Raw genomic sequence first — 19,744 nt, forward strand, 5'->3', positions numbered from 1 at the left:
TCTAAGTTATAAAAGAAGGTCAAAGTTTATTACTCCGCATAGTGACCACAGTAATAAAAATCTCACATAAAAGTATGAAAAGATTTGGCACATGGTAAAACCCTGCTATATTAGCTACTTGAGGGGGAAAAAAATAGATGTAGCAAAGACATGTTTTAACACATTTGGCTTTTGATTCCAGATTCTGCACAAGTTTGGATTTAGTTACTGTATATCCTCTTGCAGAATGAAATATTTTTAAATTATTTTACTTAAAATCATATAAAAATTAAACACGAGTGATGTATGTCTTAGTTTTTAAAGGAATGTTGTTTCTGATGGTTTACCCAGGCTGCCATGTTGTTTAGCTCCGGAGTCTTTTGGATGGGCCTGTTGTTTATCCCCGTGGCGTCTCTGCTTCTTGATGTGGCCTACAAGGTGTAAGTATACTATTCGGCTGTGTACACAAAAGTATAGATGTGTGTTAACCCTCAGATTTCTCCAGTTGTAACATCAGCTCAATGATGTTAGTGAGAATTCGTAGTGTTAATTAGTTCTGCCTGATAAATAAAGAAGAAATGAGTGATTCAGAAATTAGAAAAGTAAGTTAAAGACTGAATAAGATGTAGAGCAAGTATTTTCTATTAATAGTAGACAGTACATTTTTAGAAATCAGCCAGAAAAAATCCAGGCAGAAGAAAAAATTCTGTTATCTCCAAACACATATATATTTTATTTATGAACAATAGTGTGGGAAAAAAAGGTTTTTGCCTGCCTGTTTCAAAGCTTATATAAAATATAGAATGAAAGGAACTAAAACTGTACTCATTTTTCTCAACAATTATCAGTTTTAAAATGCTGTCTCTTCCCACAAAAAAAAAAAAAGATATCCCTAAAGGTAATTCTATGATGCTTATTTAATAACTCTGAGAGTTTTAACTTTTATAAACCTAAACTATTCCTTTTAAGACTGTTGTTTCTGTAATTGCATCATGCTCAAAATTACTGTAATTTTTAGATTCTTATTGAAAACTGGTTGCCTGTACTCTGATTACTGTTGTACCTAGCAGCACATTAATAAACCAGTTTTGTAAAGTGTGAAGTCTTTGTATGAAGATTTACATGCAAATCTTTTTTTTTTTTTCCAGTATCAAGAGAACTGCTTTTAAAACATTGGTAGATGAAGTTCAGGAGCTGGAGGCAAAATCTCAAGACCCAGGGGCAGTTGTGCTTGGAAAGAGGTAAAAGACACACTAAATATGTTCTTTTCCAAGTGAACTTTTGTCTTTCATTCGTGGTTGGAAATTAGTGGTAAAACTTATATTTATGACTTTACATAGAACTAGCAGTGTGGATAGATTTCAGAATCAGAGGGATGCAGATTCAGTCAAATCTGTCACTCACTAAGCTATGTGTGACCTTAGCCAGGTCGCAAAATGCTCTTGAGCCTCAGTTTTCTCATCTAGAAAATGGGGGCAATATTACCTACCTCATGAATAGTTTTTAGAATTAAATAAGATCTAATTGATCAAGCAGGTAGCTTGGTGTGTGGTGCTTAATGAGCTTTAAATAAATGGTGGTTACAAATATTAGTGTGTTATTAAAATGAAAGGAAAAAAAGACTTTTAGCTTGACACCGTATCTGTAATAAAATAGCGTGTCAGGAAAATCAGAGCTTGACGTAGGGCAAAGTGCCCTACAGTAGCAGTAAGTGCTTATTAGGAACTGACCTTGGCATGGGTCATCTGTGAAGTGAATTATGTGTTCCAAGTCCTTTCCTCAGCACCACTCCCTCAAAAGAGCAAGGTTAGACCCCTAATCCAATGTACTAAATTCACAAAGCATTATAAGAAAGAGATTAAACTGATTTGAAAGCCGTCTATAATAAAACACAATTACGAAGGTAATGCCAGGAATTTACTTTTTTCTTCCTTCTTCGCGCTAACATGAGCTCAAGTTGTGTCTACACCATAGGAACTGCTTTGCTCGGGTGTCTGTCGCTGTCATCACTATCCACTGTTGTTACCCAGTTTGACAGGATTAAGTAAGTGTCAGACTGGGAACTCAAGCTGAGACCTTGGCTTCCAGCCTGGGCTCACTCTCCTCAGGCCAGGAGGGCTCGTCACACACCCACCAGTCTGTGCCTCTCTAGCACAAGTCCTTGCACCGCCATTTGTGGAGCGCTCACTACATGCTAGGTGCTGCACTGATCGCTTCATATGCACTGTCACACTGGATCGCCGTGACAGTCCTGTACAAATTCGTCACCCCAGCGGCACCTGGCGGGGTGGCTCTCCGACTTCAGCTCAGGATCATGATCTCGCGGTCTGTGAGTTCGAGCCCCGCATCGGGCTCTGTGCTGACAGCTCAGAGCCTGGAGCCTGCTTCAGATTCTGTGTCTCCCTCTCTTTCTGCCCCTCCCCCACTCACACTCTATCTCTCTCTCAAAAAATAAACAAACATTAAAAAAGAAAAAAAAGAAAAGAGCAGCATGCTCTCCTAACTGGGCCGATCAGGCACCCCACTGCCAGGGTTATTTTAGGAATCCTGGAGAATGAGATACATGTAAAATTTCAAGAAAGTTAGCTAATCTTATCTACATTTTCAAAGAGGGTGAAATTGTGATTTCTGGGTAGTCTAGTGATGTCAGACTTATTTCAGCTCCAAAACACCATGTTTATACCTCCCAGTCTGCACAGGCTGCTCCCTTGTTTAGAAGCTGCTACCCTCCTCCAGACTGGGCGGCCTGATTCCTAGTTTTCAAAACCCGGCTCCGACGCAATTACCTCAGGTTTTCTTACATGAGATTAGTTCCTACTCTGCTGTCTGGGTACTTTGTGCCTCTGTTGTCACATTTACTTTATTGTATCATAATGTGTGTGTTTCCCCTACTAGAAGGAGCTCCTTGAAAGAGAGGCCCCCTTTTTAGTCTTTACCGAGACCCAACACCTAGCACGGTTCCAGGAACATAACAGCACTTGATAAACATTTGTTGAATGGGTGATTGAATGGTCAAGAGAATGACCTGAGGAATGAATGAACGAATGAATGAGTGGGTGAAAGGATGGCTGAGTAGTGGGTGGTAAATAGATGGTTGACTCATGGGTAGTTAAATAAAAATTTGATAAATAAGAACCTAGAGTTACACAGGTTACACTCTCCAAATTAGTCATGTCCAGAGAAGTAACAGTGGTTTACTTCTTTGTCCTAGAATGATGCCATCTTGTAAGCTGGCCATCCCCAATTTGTTTCAGTCTCCACTAAGCTCTATTGTGAAGTCAAACTGTACATAAAGGGAAACTGCATCAGAGAAACTATAACTTGTAAGCACTGTATCCAGATTAGCACTTACAATAATGTATGTCTTATGTTTACTCATGTTCAAATCTAAAACATTTTGGTTGAGACAGTCTTGTTTAGTGGAAATAGTAGGTCAATTACCATATTATCCAGTGAATTAGGAATATTCCCTCCAGTCTTACAATGAAATTTGGGGGGATGGGGTGGGAGATGTGTTTGATCATCTAAGTACAGTATGTTGCTTTCAACCTTGGGTTATGGTGGAATTCAATTTAAGTCTAAAATGTTGGGAGAATAAATGCAAGTCTTGCCCCTGATCACTAAGTAGGTATAGCTTATTATTTTTGGTTAAGAAAATAACTTATATGCCCTGAAACCCTGTCTCTGCTGTTACTTTTTTGTGAATAGGCCCCAACGCTCGGGAGCATAAGCATCTATAATTCCAAAATACAAAAAAGTTTGAAATTCAATTTTTCCTCACAGGTTTATACCAAATATTTGCTGGAAGAACCTAAACCATTTGTTCCATATGTATAAAGGCATTGACAGTGGTTTTTTTTTTTCTATGATATAAATATCCATACATTTTATAGCAGAAATAATAATTAGTTTTTGGAATAGAGGCCTCTCAGGTCTCACTGGAGATCTACATCAATAAGTTGTGTGTAACATCTTTTCTAAAACAAAATAACACAAACAAATGTGAATTCAAAAACCCAGTGCTTTAAAATAAGGGATGTTTACACTGGGCTCATTGGAGGCAGAGCAGTCTGGGATACCTTTCATAAGCATGAGAAGCACGCATATACATCTTGTACAGGCAAATGTGATAATGAGATCCACCATGTTTTATTATCCAACCGTAGACATAAGCCAGCATATTATCATCAGCCATTACTAAATAGAATTTTTCCCCAGGATCTTCAGATCATTCCTCATTAATTTGTCCTTCACTATAGCCTCGACTATTTTTTTTTTGAGGCCATGAAAATTCATGTTATTTTATTTTATTTTATTTTATTTTTATTTTTATTTTTATTTTTATTTTATTGTTATTTTTTAATTTACATAGAAGTTAGTTAGCATATGGTGCAATAATGATTTCAGTAGGTTCCAGTGATTCATCCCCTATGTATGACACCCAGTGCTCATTCCAACAAGTGTCTTCTTTAATGCCCCTTACCCATGTAGCCCTTCCCCCACCCACAGCCCCTCCAGCAACCCTCAGTTTGTTCTCTGTATTTAAGAGTCTCTTATGGTTTGTCCTTCTCCTTGTTTTTATATTATTTTTGCTTCCCTTCCCTTATGTTCATCTGTTTTGAATCTTAAATTCCTCATATGAGTGAAGTCATATGATATGTGTCTTCTCTAATTTCGCTTAGCGTAATACCCTCTAGTTTCATCCAGGTAGTTCCAAATTGGAAGATTTCGTTCCTTTTTGATGGCCAAGTAATACTCCATTGTATGTGTATACCACATCTTTATCTATTCATCCGTCTTTGGACATTTGTTCTCTTTCCATACTTTGTTTATTATCGATAGCACTGACTACAGCCTTGACTTTAAAGAAGAGAGTATGGAAGTATGGATGTCAGATAACTTGGCCATGTGGATGGTGATGATGGTTTCTCTCGGCCTTTCCCTATATTATTTGTCTTTAAAAAAAAAAAAAAAAAGCAATTTTAACACTGCCCCCAAACTAATAGAAAAGAAACTATGTTTCTCAGTTTTCACACTGGATTTCTATCAGTGTTACATTCGAACCTCCATAGAGGTTTAGGACAGGAGCATGTATCAGATGTTTTCCTCCACCCTACTCTTATCACTGTGATAATGGTTCTACTCAGCATTTGTAAAGAAAAGTGACAGAATGACAAGTATTATCTCCTCCAGAGCAGAGATCAGGACAGTTATAATCACTGTTTATCTCCCCACCACCACCTACCACAGGACAGCTGCCACGTCTGGATGGTTTTTTACTTTCTGGGGATCCATTTTAATGAGTCAACCAAAGTAGCTTTGTCAACCCAATATAAAGTCAAATGCAAACTTACCAATCTTCAAAAATAAATGAAAATACGTTAAGGCAATGTATTCCAGGACAATAAATGGGGTTTTACCTAGGCTTTCCTTAGTGCTTTTAAATGAAATATTATTTTAAAACACAGTGTGTTGAAACACCTTACCTCCACCAAATATCTAAGTTGAAACATTTTAGTGGGCTTGGAAATAAGGTAACAATATTTAAATGGTAGTTGCATAATTTCATTGAACAAATTAAGAATTTACATGGCTTGGTATGTAAATGGTGAAAGACCATACAAAATTTAGTAACTACTGACTAACAGTTGTAATTAAGATGGGGTTTTAGGGGCGCCTTGGTGGCTCAGTCGGTTGAGCATCCAACTTGGGCTCAGGTCATGATCTCGTGGTCTGTGAGTTCGAGCCCCATGTCAGGCTCTGTGCTGACAGCTAAGAGCCTGGAGCCTGCTTCACATTCTGTCTCTGTTTCTCTCTCTGCCCCTCCCCTGCTCCCACACTGTCTCCTCTCTCCCTCTCCCTCTCTCTCTCTCTCTCTCTCTCTCTCTCTCTCTCAAATATAAACATTAAAAAAAAAAGGATGGAGTTTTAATGAGAAGGTATCTAAAGTCTTTTTGTTCTTCTCACAGTGTTAAGCTGTTCAAGAAAAGCTGAACTTTTTAACATATCCATTAATGTTTGCGTGTCACTAATGCAATGTATAATGTGACTTGACAGTAACATCAGTACCCATAAACATCAAAGGCCTAGAACTGCATAATTTTGAAATGATGAGTAGTTCCCAAAAGGTAGGATAAAACTAGACAAATACAAATCATCATCACTTATTATTTATTAAGCACCCCCCTGTGAATGGCATTTATATTTCATAGGAGGGACTCTGTTCTACAAGAACTAAAGCAAGCGTTCGGTGTTGTCCAGGAAACAACAACAACAAAAACCTAGTAGTTTCCCTACTGTGGAACTGGAGTGGAAGCCTTGTAAATCAAAACTCACATGCAGCAATAGACATGTCGTGTTGAGCTAATGTTGAATATAAGCCAAGGCATCAAAAAGGATCCTCACAAAGTTGTCTTCTGTTTTGTGATGATCTCTGTTTTGGTGGATTCTTTTTTTATAATAAATTCCTTGGAGAAGCACCTGGGTGGCTCAGTTAGTTAAGCATCTGACTTCAACTCAGGTCAAGATCTCACGGTTTGTGAGTTCGAGCCCCACGTCAGGCTCTGTGCTGATGCCTCAGAGCCTGGAGCCTGCTTCAGATTCTGTGTCTCCCTCTCTCTCTGCCCCTTTCCTGCTCACGCTCTGTCTCTCTCTCTCTCTCTCTCTCTCTCTCTCACTCAAAAGTAAATAATAAACATTAAAAAAAAGAGAGAGAGAGAGAGAGAGAGACCAAAGAAAGAGGCAGGCCACTCCAGATTGATAGGTGTCAGGTTTAATTGGCAAGGGAATTTACATAAGGAGATTGTCTTGGGTGGTCATAAGATGAGTAGATCTCTGCCCCACCTGCCAGAATTTTAAAAGTTTATATAGATGTCATGGGGCGCCTGGGTGGCTCAGTCAGTTAAGCGTCCGATTTCAGCTCAGGTCATGATCTTGCAGTTCACGGGTTCCAGCCCCGCATCAGACTCTGTGCTGACAGCTCAGAGCCTGGAGCCTGCTTCAGATTCTGTGTCTCCCTCTCTCTCTGCCCCTCCCCTGCTCACGCTCTGTCTCTCTCTCTCTCAAGAATAAATAAACATTAAACAAATTTTTTTAATAAATTCCTTGGGAGCTGGGAGAATGGCAAGGTTGGGAAGGGCTAGCATTTGTGGAGTGCTTCCTAAGTGCCAGTCACTGTGCTAGAAACCATACAATTCCCTGAATCCCCACCATTGGTTAGGGATTATCCTCCTGGTGTGTATGAGAGGACCAAGAAAGGTTTGCCTGAGGCTCCTCAGCTAATAAGTAACAGACTCAGAATTAAAGTTAAGATTCCAAAGCCCATGCTCTGCCCCCAGTAATGCACTCCTTTCCTGAGAAAGCTTTCTTACTGCGCTTTGTTTTTGAACACTAGGCATTAACTTGATGCAACAGCTGAGTGAAAGGATAGCCTCATATGAATGATTATTACAAACTACATTATCTTCTACATCTAAGTTTCGTAATAGGACAGATAAAATTCCCACATCTGCCTTCTTAACATTTAATGTTATAATATTAAAGTATTATGCATTTAGGAAGGCCAGCCTGAAACCTGGAAAACGTATTTGGGGGAGAAGAAGCTACATCCTGATACATTGCCAACCTCTAGTTGTCTGTAGTCATTTCCATCTTAAACACCAGAGACTTCCCAGCACCCCGTCCGCAATGCTCTGCTAACAAAATCAGACCACCTGCCGCTAAGGCTGCCGACTTCCTCAAAGCAGTTACATGTTTTAGTGTTCCTCAGGGTCTCTGGGTCTGTAATGTTAGATCATTTTAAGAACAGAGTAGAAAAGCGACTCTAAAAATGGCCCCTTCTCATTCCCCATATCTGTTTATTTCACTGGCAAAAACAAGTTTTACAACTATTTGCAAATCCACCAGAGTTTTAGATTAATTAGCTTTCTTGCCTTAATGTAGCTAATTCTCAGTGACAATGAAGTATGTCTAATAAGTACCATTTACAGCATCCCTCGACTTGAAAAATATGTGAAGATAACTACAAATGTCAACATTGCTAAATATTTTACTTCAGCGAAAGCCTAAACGTTTGCATAATTACGAGTTCATTCTGCGGAGGATTCTTTTATTTTTATTCTTTGTATATGATAACAATTGTTCCACTTCAGGATTTCAGAAAATTTGGCAAAACACAAAGCTGACAGAACAATTTAACTAAAACTTTTATAGTGGGGGAAAAACCCAAGATGGAAATTTTTCAACTGAGCACATTCCAGTGATTAAAACAAAATTGCGTAAACATTTGCTGTAGCACATGTGGATTACTTATTAGGATTCTTATGTTCTTTGATATCAAAGCAAAGTTTTATACATCAACCACTGGAGAAATGGCATGATTGGGAGGCCTGGTGTGATGTTTAAAGTGTATTTCACAATGATTACTCGAACTCATTGATTTGACAAATAATTGGCTTCCTGCTGTGGGAGACACCATTCTACACGCAGTGGAAAAAAACAGATGCATTATTTCTTGCAGTGTTGCTTCTAGGCGTTACATAATTAATTACGTGGATTTGTTTCTGTGGAGATTATTCTAAACGTTTATTGAGAAATAAATATTTTCCTTGTCGTTTTACCTCATATTATTTTCTGAAAATAGTTTTATTTTAAAATGAAATTAAGGAACACATTTCATACCACATTGGAGCAGGTAATGGAACTTTTCTAATTAAAATGTCTATGGAATCTCTTCTTCGTGTAATTTTTAGGATTTCTTTGCATCACTAAAAAAATATTATTTTGTACCAAAATATGTGCAAAGTAGGAAAAAGAGTAATAATTTTTGTGACTCTAAAAATGCCACGCTCAGTACGTACGTAGTAAGTCAACCAGGATTTTAGAAGTTAATGGCGCTGCTGGCAGATTTTGTATTTTTTTATTAACTGTGTTGTACAGGTTCTGTATTCCCATTTGACTTAAATATAACTAGGGGGTGGAGAACTCTTTTGGCTGGATTATTGGGAACAAAACTCTCCTTAGCTCTGGGGAAAGCTGGTCTTGGAAGTATCTAAATACTTGAAATCTCATTTGCTATCTGAGAAAACGGGGCAAAAAGAATCCCTAGACTACAGACCTCTCAAGCAATCTTTTGTTTAAGTCTGATTCTCTGGTGGTCCTGTGGGCACACTGGGGTCTCTGCCGAGTTGATAATTCATTTCACACATTTGCACCTGCCCCACAGCCTCACGGAGAGGGCGCAACTGCTCAAGAACGTCTTTAAGAAGAACCACGTGAACTTGTACCGATCTGAATCGCTGCAACAAAACCTGCTCCGTGAGTATCTGAGTTCTGACTTGCAAATAAATTCTCTGCCGTCACGTCAGAGCGTTTAGGACAGCAGGGTTTGGGCTTTAGGAATATTCAACTTTTTAACATTAACACCGAAAAAAAGTTTTGCGTACTTGCAACACGTTACATAAATGACCAGTGAGAGAAACCTCTGACCACAACCGTCTCATTTCCAGCAGACAAGACAAAGCATGTTAAAATCCTGCTGCTTTCACTTGAAGAAATAATATCTCCACATGCCCCTTGCTTCCTTAAATCTTAAGACGAACCAGTAAAATAAATCTTAAGTCTTAAAAGCTCCCTCCGTACTGTTATCTTTTCTACTTGAACAACTTTGCAAGGGCTTTTTCAGCTTTCATACGGCACAGAAACATATATTTCCCCCTTCAAAAATGTTTATGAATATTTAGAGTTGTAAGAAATTATTAGGTATCATGCCCTCTTAACATTTCAAGGATCTAAAAGAGAATATAATATATAAAGCCCTGTAGTAAATGTATTTGTGTTAGTCATATATCTTTTGTTTCATGTTGTTTCCACATGTAATTTATTTTCATTTACGTATACTCATGTTCAATGCTTTTGCTTTCTATACTTCAAGAGGCCTTTTCTAAAGATGAGACCCCCTTGGGGGCCGTTGCTTATCCCCAGCCATGTTGGGGCACAAATGAGTTTATTTGTAGACGCCAAGAGCCAAGGATGATGTTGTCCCAAGGAAGGAGTCCCCTTTTCCACCTTTGGCAGTTACGTGTGTTTAATTGTGAATCCTCCTCACTTTTGTTCTTCCTTCTGGCTCATCCACCTGATGTGTATGGAAATGCATGTGCCCACTTGACTAGACTCCCACACCCTCCAGTAGCCAGGAAGCAAAAGTTGGAAGGCTTGGCTTGGATTTGAGATGCCATGAGGAAGACCGAGGGGGGTTGAAAGCATCCGTGGGGCAGAGTTCATAGAATCTCAGCTGACAACCTGCAGTCAGCCCACTCTTCCTGTTATAGATGAGTCTGCATCTTTCTCCGGATGTTAAAAATTCATGTCTTCGTGCACACTTTTGAGGGCAGGAGGGCTATATGAGATCCCCGCGATCGGAAAATAAGTACTTAAAACTCAGAATAGAGATTCCCAGTGACCTCACGGTGATCATTTCTGTTTCCTCTCTAACTTATAGATGGGTATGCTTTCTCACAAGATGAGAACGGGATCGTCTCACAATCTGAAGTGATTAGAGCATATGACACCACAAAGCAGAGACCTGATGAATGGTGATGGGCGGGGCTTCGAGGCTGGCTCCACCAGGTCTCTAAGGAGAGCTCCCAGGTCTTCCCGGAATCTGCTGACCAATTCCAGTCTGGTCCAAGGAGGGGAAAGTGGATCTGAGCTCATCTCGTTGATTGACCTTCAGATTCATGTATATTATAGACATAAGCACTGTGCCACTATACTGTAACACCATCTCTTTCAGATTTTTTAAAGTATTTGCTGAGTCTTTGTAAGCAGAAATTGAAAATGACCTTGTATCTTGCCAGAATGCTTTCTTAAAACTGAGAATAGGTCAGGAGTCTTATGCCGTTACTCTGGGGCTGTAACTGACTATCAGTTGATTGGATATACCACAAGGCAACCAACCATTTAAAAACTCTAAAATGGTAATAATTTAAAGGGACTCTTGATATCCAGACTTAGATTTCAGAATATGCTGAAAAAAAACCAGCACTCTTCTCTAAGGAACTGACTCACCTTACTGAGCAAAATTTCTAAACAAGGCATTAATAAGTGTTCGTGTCAAAAATTGTCTTGATAAATGTTTGCCAAAGAAGTTCAATAAGTGTATTTCTCATTCAGTAGTCATTTGCCCAGAAATTTAAAAGAAAGTTTACCTCCAGTTCTGCTGTAGGATCTGCATGCTTGACTTTTCAAATGTAAGAGTGATTTGCAAAAATGAGTATTTCAAGGCATTTGCTACTCAAATCTGTGATGTTGCACCTTTGGCCTTACAAATGCTTCTTTCTTGTTTGTCTTGTTTACTTGTTGAAGTTGGAGGGCACACGTGGTAATGTGACTCTGTCATCATGATATTGATTTTTAATCTGTATATATGTCTCAGTCATTTCTGATGAGGTGTCTCTAGATTTTTCTAAAACCCTGGCTTCCGCTGAAGATTGAGTGATGTCATTTTGTCTTAAAGTTTTCTCTCTCAAGAAAAATTTGCTTACATATTTATGTGAGAGTCCCAGTGCTTCTGTCGAGGTGTTTGGAATACCATGTCGGATAAATGCATGGGCTTTTGTAATGTACATAGGCTCGGCTTTTGTCCTGTGTTTTGGTTCTTTCTATAGTTCTGCTAGAGATGCCTGCTGTCTTATATAGCACACCCCGTGTTATGGTGACCACCCCTGTATTTAACACTGAGAATTACTTCACAGTTCACTTTTCAAATAGCTCCCCCAAATTAGTCACATGCTGCTAATTGGGACAAATCAGTGGTACATTTTCCCCATTTTAAAAACACCTGTTTTACTCAAGCCTGTTGCTTTACAGTCAGAGACAGTCTTCATCACGAGTAGATTCTGTTGCTATGGTTTTAAATGTATGTTCAGTTTAATTTAATTATTTTCAGCATTTCTGAGACATGTCCTAAAAACGCCTATTTTGCTACCAACGATAAATGGTGAAGGGGCTGTTTAAAAACCACAACCAGTTTTCTATACTATTTTTAAAAGAATGCTTTCATTTAAAAATAAAAATAAAAAGGAATTCTAGTTTTCAGATACACTTCAGAGATTGAAGCAAACTTTCTGCCTTTTATTCAGAATCCTGTTTGCCTTTAAGTGGACTTACCAGCAAAATGGGTAGAACTTCCTCTTGAAAAAAAAAAAAGTCAACTAGAATTGCAAAGAGAGGTGATTTGAGTTTAATAATGTCTCATTCTTTTAACCCTTTTTCTTAATCTAGATTTAAAATTAGGTTATACGTCATTTCCTTCTCTGTATTTTTAGCTATTTAGTTACAAGTATGCCCCCCCTCCCATTTTCTGTAAATAAGAGAGGTTATAACACATACATAATTCTAAGGGGAGCAAGGGGTTGACATAGTTCACTTCCTAGAGCATTCCCCTTTGGGGTTCAGATTAAGAAAATTGTGAATCGAAACATCTAGAAAGTCCACACGTGTAAGAAGAGTCTGAGATCACCTGCAAAATTCTGCAGTCACGGACTTTTGTCCGCTGAATGGAGCAGCTTTCCCAGGCCTCGCAGTGGTGATAGTCAAGGTCAAGCCACACAAATCCAAAAACAAGAATGAAGTACCCCGTTCCAGAGAAGCACTTCCTCGCAGGTACAGATCAGAACTCCTCCTCCTCGTCAGCGGCGTCCTTCTCCAAAATGTTAATAGCAAAATGTGATGAATCTAATGGAACTGAATTTTCTGGCTTCAAAAAATGAAAAGTTTTATTTTTATCTTAAAACATGGATTATTTCTATGGAGCTCTTAACATGAGTAGAAGAGAATACCCATGGTTAATTAACGTACGAGATCATGGTCTGAAATATGGCTAATTTCTAGTCCTATTTATGAATTATTAAGTCAATTCCTTTGCTTCTTGGGTGAGAGAGGGGGTTGGGCAGCAGGGAGTGGTCGCCTTGGTAAAACTTAAAACACAGCATTACAGTGGCACTGATTTTATAGTGTTAGAGAAAACCCTCTGATTTTTTAACCTTCCAAAGAGGGGAAAAGTAACACAGTTTTACTAGGATTAAAACAAACAGCTGAAATGACTTTCAACTTGTATTTTCTGAAATAAAGGACACATACTCTTCAATTAAAAAGTCCCTTGTAGGGACTTTGGCAAATGCTAACACCGTTGCTTTACAATGTTTACAATTCAGAAAATACTACTTACAGCAGAAAATCCTCATTCCTTTAACATTGAAAAGCTGGGAGTTGCTTCTTTAGTGTTGGGTAGTACACGGTGATATTGAGCATGAACTTTCTAAATGTTTTATATATACATATAAAAATAGATCTGTGTCTCACACCCAGAAAGATGCTATCTGGCAGAAATTGTTAGCAGGAGAATGATGTTTCTCAGGAATGTAGCAAATTTAAAATGATGCATTTGCTGCCCACCCTCCCACACCCCACTGGATATCTCACGTGAGCCAGTTTCAGCAATGTTGCAGATTTCATGGGAAACCTTTTTCTCATCAAGTCAGGTGAACGTGTATTCTATTCAATAGTATTATTTATTTACATGAATTATATGGTCATTGAATGGAGTCACTCATTCCTCTTAATTTTCAGGGGGGAAAAGTGAGTTCCAGAAATCAACACCTATTCTGATCATGAAGTTTTGTTTTATAATTCTGCAGTTCAGCATTCTCGTATCAGATATGAACATCACATGATAATTTGTTCTGCATTGTGTGCACTGTACATCACTTGTAACTTGTCATTGAAAATAGTCTTTCAGGAACTGAGTGCAAGTCTGAAAGTAAAAGATTGTATATTTGTAGTTTTTAAATTATTTATAACAATGTCCTAACTGTTACCATGCTACGTGATCATCAGTGTTTATTTTTGCGCAGTTGCCCTAGGAGAGTTCCCGGTTCTAAAACTTATTTCATCAAATAAGTCTATAACCTTATAAATAACCATTTATAAAATTTATCGGGAAAACACCCACCCCATTCACATCATGTGGACCAGATCTGTGGAATTCTTTTTGTAAATTAATGTAATACCATGCAGTTTGGTGCCTAATAAATGCTTTTTAATGATGAACATTTCTATAATGCTTCTTTAAGAGATCATAATCTGATTTTTCTCACGTTAAAATAACTGAAGTCACTTGTGAGACTTAGTTATACTTTGCTGCATTTTAATTAACCTTCAGTGGCTATTAAAATGGAATGTAAGTTAAACTTTGAAGGAAAGGAAATAAATGTTTTCCATTTCTCGTCTTGATTTATTTTCTGTATGAAAGCAGCTGTGTTTTTGATAGGTTTATGGTTTGCATGAATTAATATTTAAAGTGGTCCAGGCCAATGCATGGCTACTGCTGTAAATCTTGATGTTTATTTCTGCCTTATAAAATTCTGTCATGGCCTACCTGGAATTCAATATTCAGTGGACAAATTAATTGGTTCTCTGCGCAACTTTTTTTTAATAAGTAAATTATTTTACAAACAAATTTGCAAAAAATTAATTGCAACTTTTGTTTAGCTTGCTTCTAAGAACTTTTCTTAATAAAGCTCACAAAACTTCTCAGCAAATAAATCTCCCGTAAGGAGGGGAAAAAAGCTAGATTTTATACATGCTTACTTTGAATTAACAGCAACTTTCCATAGGTAAATCTGCTCTTGCAAAAACCGAGAGCAGAATATTAAAAAATAATAAATATTTTTATGTTTCATGGTTCTAGAATAGAAGCCATAAATGCAGTAAATACTGTTTGCTGTTTGTTTAGCTATTTCAAGCTTCATTTTTCACATTTTCAAGTTTATTAAGTTAAAAAAAAGGCAGCCTTGGGAGGCAGCTACTATGGAAAATTGCAGTTTGCATTTAAGATAAAATAGTATTTTCAGCTCCATGAAAAACCATTCCTGCTGAAACTGCTGTAGAAATTGTGAAGCTGCATGAGTGGAGAGTATTGAATCTGTGATCATAGTTTTCTCAGGTTTGTTTATCTCGATGTTCAATGCACTGTGTTTCATAAATAGTTATTAAAGTTGAGTAATATTCAGTTCTATGCAGTGTTATGTGTCATTGGCCTTTTGTGAATGTGCATGTTTTAAATTGCAAATTTTAAACATTTTGTCCTCTAATTGTTATTAAAAATGAAATAAACTGTACCATTACATAAAGGAATTGTTGCAGTTGTAATTGCTAGTTTTAAAAACTTTGTTGCTTTATAAAACTTTCAAAGCCAGTGTAATTATAGTCTGAGAAGGTGTCTCCACTTAATGGCACTTTAACATTTTGTTTATAACCCCAGTGATCTAGAAAATAGCCCTTCCTTTTAATCCAACTAAAGGAGACATGAGGGGGAACATGTGAAGTCTAGTTTGGTAAGAGACATGGTTAATTTGAGTACCCTCCCCCCCAATTTCTTTGAATAAAATTCCTGTATTTTGATTCTTCAGTCAGAAAAGCCTCCCAGGATTATCCCCATTCCATATTTAAATCAGCCTACAAGTCAACAGCTAATTCACGGTTCCATCCTTTCACCTCAGCAAACCTACCCAAGCTACATGGCCACATTTAGCCAGTAACATGTGAAGGAAGTAACCAAAAAATGTTACACGTGTGACACAAAAGCACCAGAAACACTGGGTATGAGGACAATAGTCTTATCAGAAACAAGCATCATTTGGTAAAAGAGAAACAAATGAAGCAGCGATTTTGGAAACTGCTGGAATGGGATTCGTTCCCAGAGAAACACTTGAGGGAGCAGTTTGAGAAGCCTCTGGTTTTACTAGCGAGGGCTGAGGGCCCCACTTCCTCTCCCTCAGTCTTTCCAGGGACATGGGCTGCACGTGGACTCCCAAGCAAAACCACAGCAAAACAACGTGTACAGAAAAGTCACCTGTGAATTATGTCAAACGATTTTCACCTGCATCTCCACGCCCCCTCGAAATGTGCACGCTGTTTATACTGACCCCGTGGTTTCGGATGCTAATACGCCCTAAATACTAAAGGAAGCAGCAAACTTGAAATAACATTCTCATAAATTCAACATGTCTTCCCCATTTAAAGTTTGTGTGCGTATGGCATCTCTAAGCTCAGCTTCCATTTTGGTAACACAGAGCCACTCATTCTAATGAAAAAAGGTCTTCCTAACCTGGACAATTTCATTAGGAGGCTAGTCAAAATTTCTGGAAAATAGGGAATCTGTTTTACCATTGTTTTTATTTCATGTACAAACTAGGATTTCAAATAACAATGTCAGAATAATTGCATTAATATCTAATAGCAGTTTTAAAACGGCCATATCCATGTCAAAATATGTCAACAGTTTGTCTCCGTAATAGTTTAATATATGTTTAATTTCTTGTTTTTCCTGAGTGTATACTAAATAATTTTTTTAGGTTGTGCAAAGGTAAACAGATCCCAGCCCAATGAACTGAATCAAATTCCTAACTGTGATTGTATATACTTTCAGGAACCTTTTTCATTATCTCACTTTAGAAATCTTACGGGTTTAAGTCAGTCTGGCAAGTTCTCCACCAAATGGAATAACTAACAATAACACCAAGAAAAAGCAAATAGGGAAAATAAGACGGAACAATCGATCCAATTGGACAATTAAAAGTACAATCTGTTGGCTTTAAAATGATTCATTTTAAAGCAAATTTATTAAATACATTTTTCTAAAGCAGATGATAAAACGTACAGGTCATGAATACGCAGCGGGGTGGGAGAGTGCTCTATCCCTGGCAACGTGGAGAAGTTGGCCAGGTAGCAACAGGGGCCATGGATTTTCATGACTCACTCCATCAACCACAAGGCCATTTTCTCTGTTCCCTGCACTCCAATCAGCAGTTAGATCTGCCCACCCCAACCCCCACAATTCTTAGCCTTTTTGTTTCTATTCTAGGGTGTTTCATCTGCTTTCTATTATTTGTCATTAATTACAACACAGCTCCCTCCCCACTAGAATGCAAGGGATTGGAAACAGTGACTCTAACTTATTTCTCAAGATAACCCAAAGCAATAAGGTACCACTAATATGTCCATTTTACAAATGAGAAAACTGAGGGGGCGCCTGGGTGGCTCAGTCCGTTAAGCATCTGACTTTGGCTCAGGTCATGATCTCACGGTTTGTGAGTGTGAGCCTTGTGTCAGGCTCTGTGCTGACAGCTCAGAGCCTGGAGCCTGCTTCGGATTCTGCGTCTCCCTCTCTCTGCCCTTCCCCACCCACGCTCTGTCTCTCAAAAACAAACATTAAAAAAAAATTTTTTTTTTTAATGAGAAATCTGAGACACAGTGAAGTAAGTGGCCCAAAGTCACTCAGCTTATAAGTGACAGATCCAGAAAACTAAGCCAGGCACTATAACTCCAAAATCCATGCTAGATCATCTGGTCTCCCAAGTTTCTTGTGTGTAAAGGGAGATGCGTTTGTCATCTAGTATTTCTATTCACGCTTTACATTTAATTCTGTGTTTCATGCTGTAGCACAGCTCTACTGACTGTTACAATCCCCTCTCTCTATAGGATTTGTACAATATTACACAATCAATCACTTTGTCCCCAATAGATTTTCTGAAAAGTAGGTTGGCTGATTTTTTCCCAAGAAAATTAGACCTTCTAGAAATTCTAGAGCTTGCATTCCAGTGGGGAGGGAGCTGTGTGGTTATGTATCATAAAGAATGTAGAATTTGAGAAGAGGGCACCTTTTGGGATGAGCACTGGGTGTTGTATGGAAACCAATTTGACAATAAATTTCATATATAAAATTAAAAAAAATCAAAAAAATAAAAATTTTGTTCAAGAGAATACAAAAAAAAAAAAAAAAAGAATGTAGAATTTGAAAGCAGACTGCCTGGGTTCAAATCTTGGCTCTGCTATTATTGTCTGGCCTTGGGCATAGTGTTCAACCTTGCTGCTTTGATTTCTTCATCTGCAAAACAGGCGTGATAACAACCCTCACTTCAGGGGTGTGAGGATTAAATATTACAGTTCATAAAGACTTGAGACACATGTGGTGCTTAGTAAATGTTACCCATTGTTTGCATAAGTACCTTTCAAAGTGTAGAACTTCCGTTCTTCAAAATAATCATGATTTTAGGATGTTTGGACTCTAATTCTTGGGGGAAGTAATAAAGCATCAATCAGCCAGATTTCCACCGTACTTTGGTGCTGTGGCAGGTTGTGGCGAGCCTCTCTTTGGAAATATCAGGTGATTTGACGTGACCCTTGTTCTCTAGGCTAAAATGAAGATGTGATCAAGCTGCTCTCCTTCATGGACCTTGTCGAGGTTCCCCTTACATGTGATGTATATCCAACCACCCTAGTTTTCAAGACCTCTGATACTGAGCCTGATCATCTCTTCACCCTCACTCTTTGAATTGTCTAGTTTCCAGACTGCTCCTTGTTCTTTTATGCCGGTGGGTGCTTCTCTGCCATTCTACAGTTCTTTGCTTAATATGCTCTTCCTCTCATTCCTAGCACTGTTCTCTGCCTCCCCGACCCAGCCTTCCTCACTCAGATCCCATGCATCCAGAGGCCCAGGTTAGATCTCAACCCCTCCAGAAAAGCGAGGTGCCCTTTGTATGTGCCGCCTGGACACTCTACACGTCCCCTATCATTGCAGTTACCAGAATGAATTCTAAGCGTCGGTTTGTGGGTTCATCTTCCCCTAAGTGACTGCGAGCTCCTGGAAAGCAGGAAAGACAATGTGCTTCTTTTATAGAGCCTCTGTAACAGCTTATCACAAGGACTTGCCGTCATGCCTGGGTCTGTGGAGATAGTGGCTTTTTGAATCAGACCTGCGTTTTATTCATCTTGACACTCCCAACCCCTAGCACAGTGCCTCACCCAGAGGCGGTGTCCAATAAATGCTTGCCGGACGGACCATATCTGGAAATCTGCCACAGGATGGCCAAGTTGCCTGCCTTGGGTGTGTAAATAATAATAACATCAGCTACATATCGTTCAGAGAGAAGTCCAAAGGCATGTATTATGTCAACAAGTAGGTGGGGATATGATTTGATTCAGCGTCACTGAGTGCCAGGTTACGATGAGGACACAATGTCTCCGTATATTTTAAACAGCTTAGAGCCCATGAACTTGATTGGCGCACACGGCTAAGGAAGAGAAGTTTGCAGGTGTGAACGTTTTGAATTCCTTAGCATTATTTTGCCTAATAGAACTGCTCTCCAGAGGGATGGCAAATAGTACAGCCACTAGAGAAGGCTGACAAGTTAGATGGTTTTCAGCGGAGGCGGTTCTGCCCTCTAGAGGAACATTGTGGAATTGTGTGGAGACAGCTGGGATGGAGGGGGAGGGGCAGGTGTCGTGGGTATTCATTGGTGGGTCTTTGTCTTGACAGAGATCCTACAATGCACAGGTTAGTGGAAAAATCACATTAACAGCAATAATGCAACGGGGGGTGTGGGTTGCCAGTCTAGCAACCCTGCATCAGTCTGGATTTGGAGCTATCGTTTTTCGGTCGTTCTGCATAGAGGTGCAAATCTAGGACCTTCGTTAGGTCTACCGAAACTGTCACATTTGGAAGTATTTTCCTTTTCTTTCTCCTATTTACCATTAAGACACTGTATTGATTTTTAAAAATTGTATCTGTAAGTGATTAATATTACCTATAAATTTCAATTTAGGACAGTTAAAGGGATGGCACAAAATATTTGTTCTAAGGAGAGCTCACTGGGCCCAACAGAGTTGACAGTCATTGCTTCGGAGATTGAGACTGGGTTTCATG

General features: G+C 38.8%; 1 protein-coding gene across 7 annotated transcripts in view; it reads left to right on the forward strand.

Annotated features, from left to right (window-relative positions):
• ATP8A1 (ATPase phospholipid transporting 8A1) overlaps window positions 1-15,170 on the forward strand; it is a 229,724-nt gene extending 214,554 nt beyond the window's left edge. For all 7 annotated transcript variants that reach the window (XM_015084122.3, XM_053217412.1, XM_015084124.3 and 4 more), the window contains 4 exons: window positions 331-419; window positions 1,128-1,220; window positions 9,203-9,294; window positions 10,478-15,170. In XM_015084122.3, coding sequence (XP_014939608.1) covers window positions 331-419; window positions 1,128-1,220; window positions 9,203-9,294; window positions 10,478-10,575 — 372 coding nt within the window. In that variant the 3' untranslated portion in view covers window positions 10,576-15,170. The remainder of the gene's footprint in view (window positions 1-330; window positions 420-1,127; window positions 1,221-9,202; window positions 9,295-10,477) is intronic.
• The last annotated feature ends 4,574 nt before the right edge of the window (window positions 15,171-19,744 follow it).

Source organism: Acinonyx jubatus, chromosome B1 (genome assembly GCF_027475565.1).
Source record: "Acinonyx jubatus isolate Ajub_Pintada_27869175 chromosome B1, VMU_Ajub_asm_v1.0, whole genome shotgun sequence".
Lineage (NCBI taxonomy): Eukaryota > Metazoa > Chordata > Mammalia > Carnivora > Felidae > Acinonyx > Acinonyx jubatus.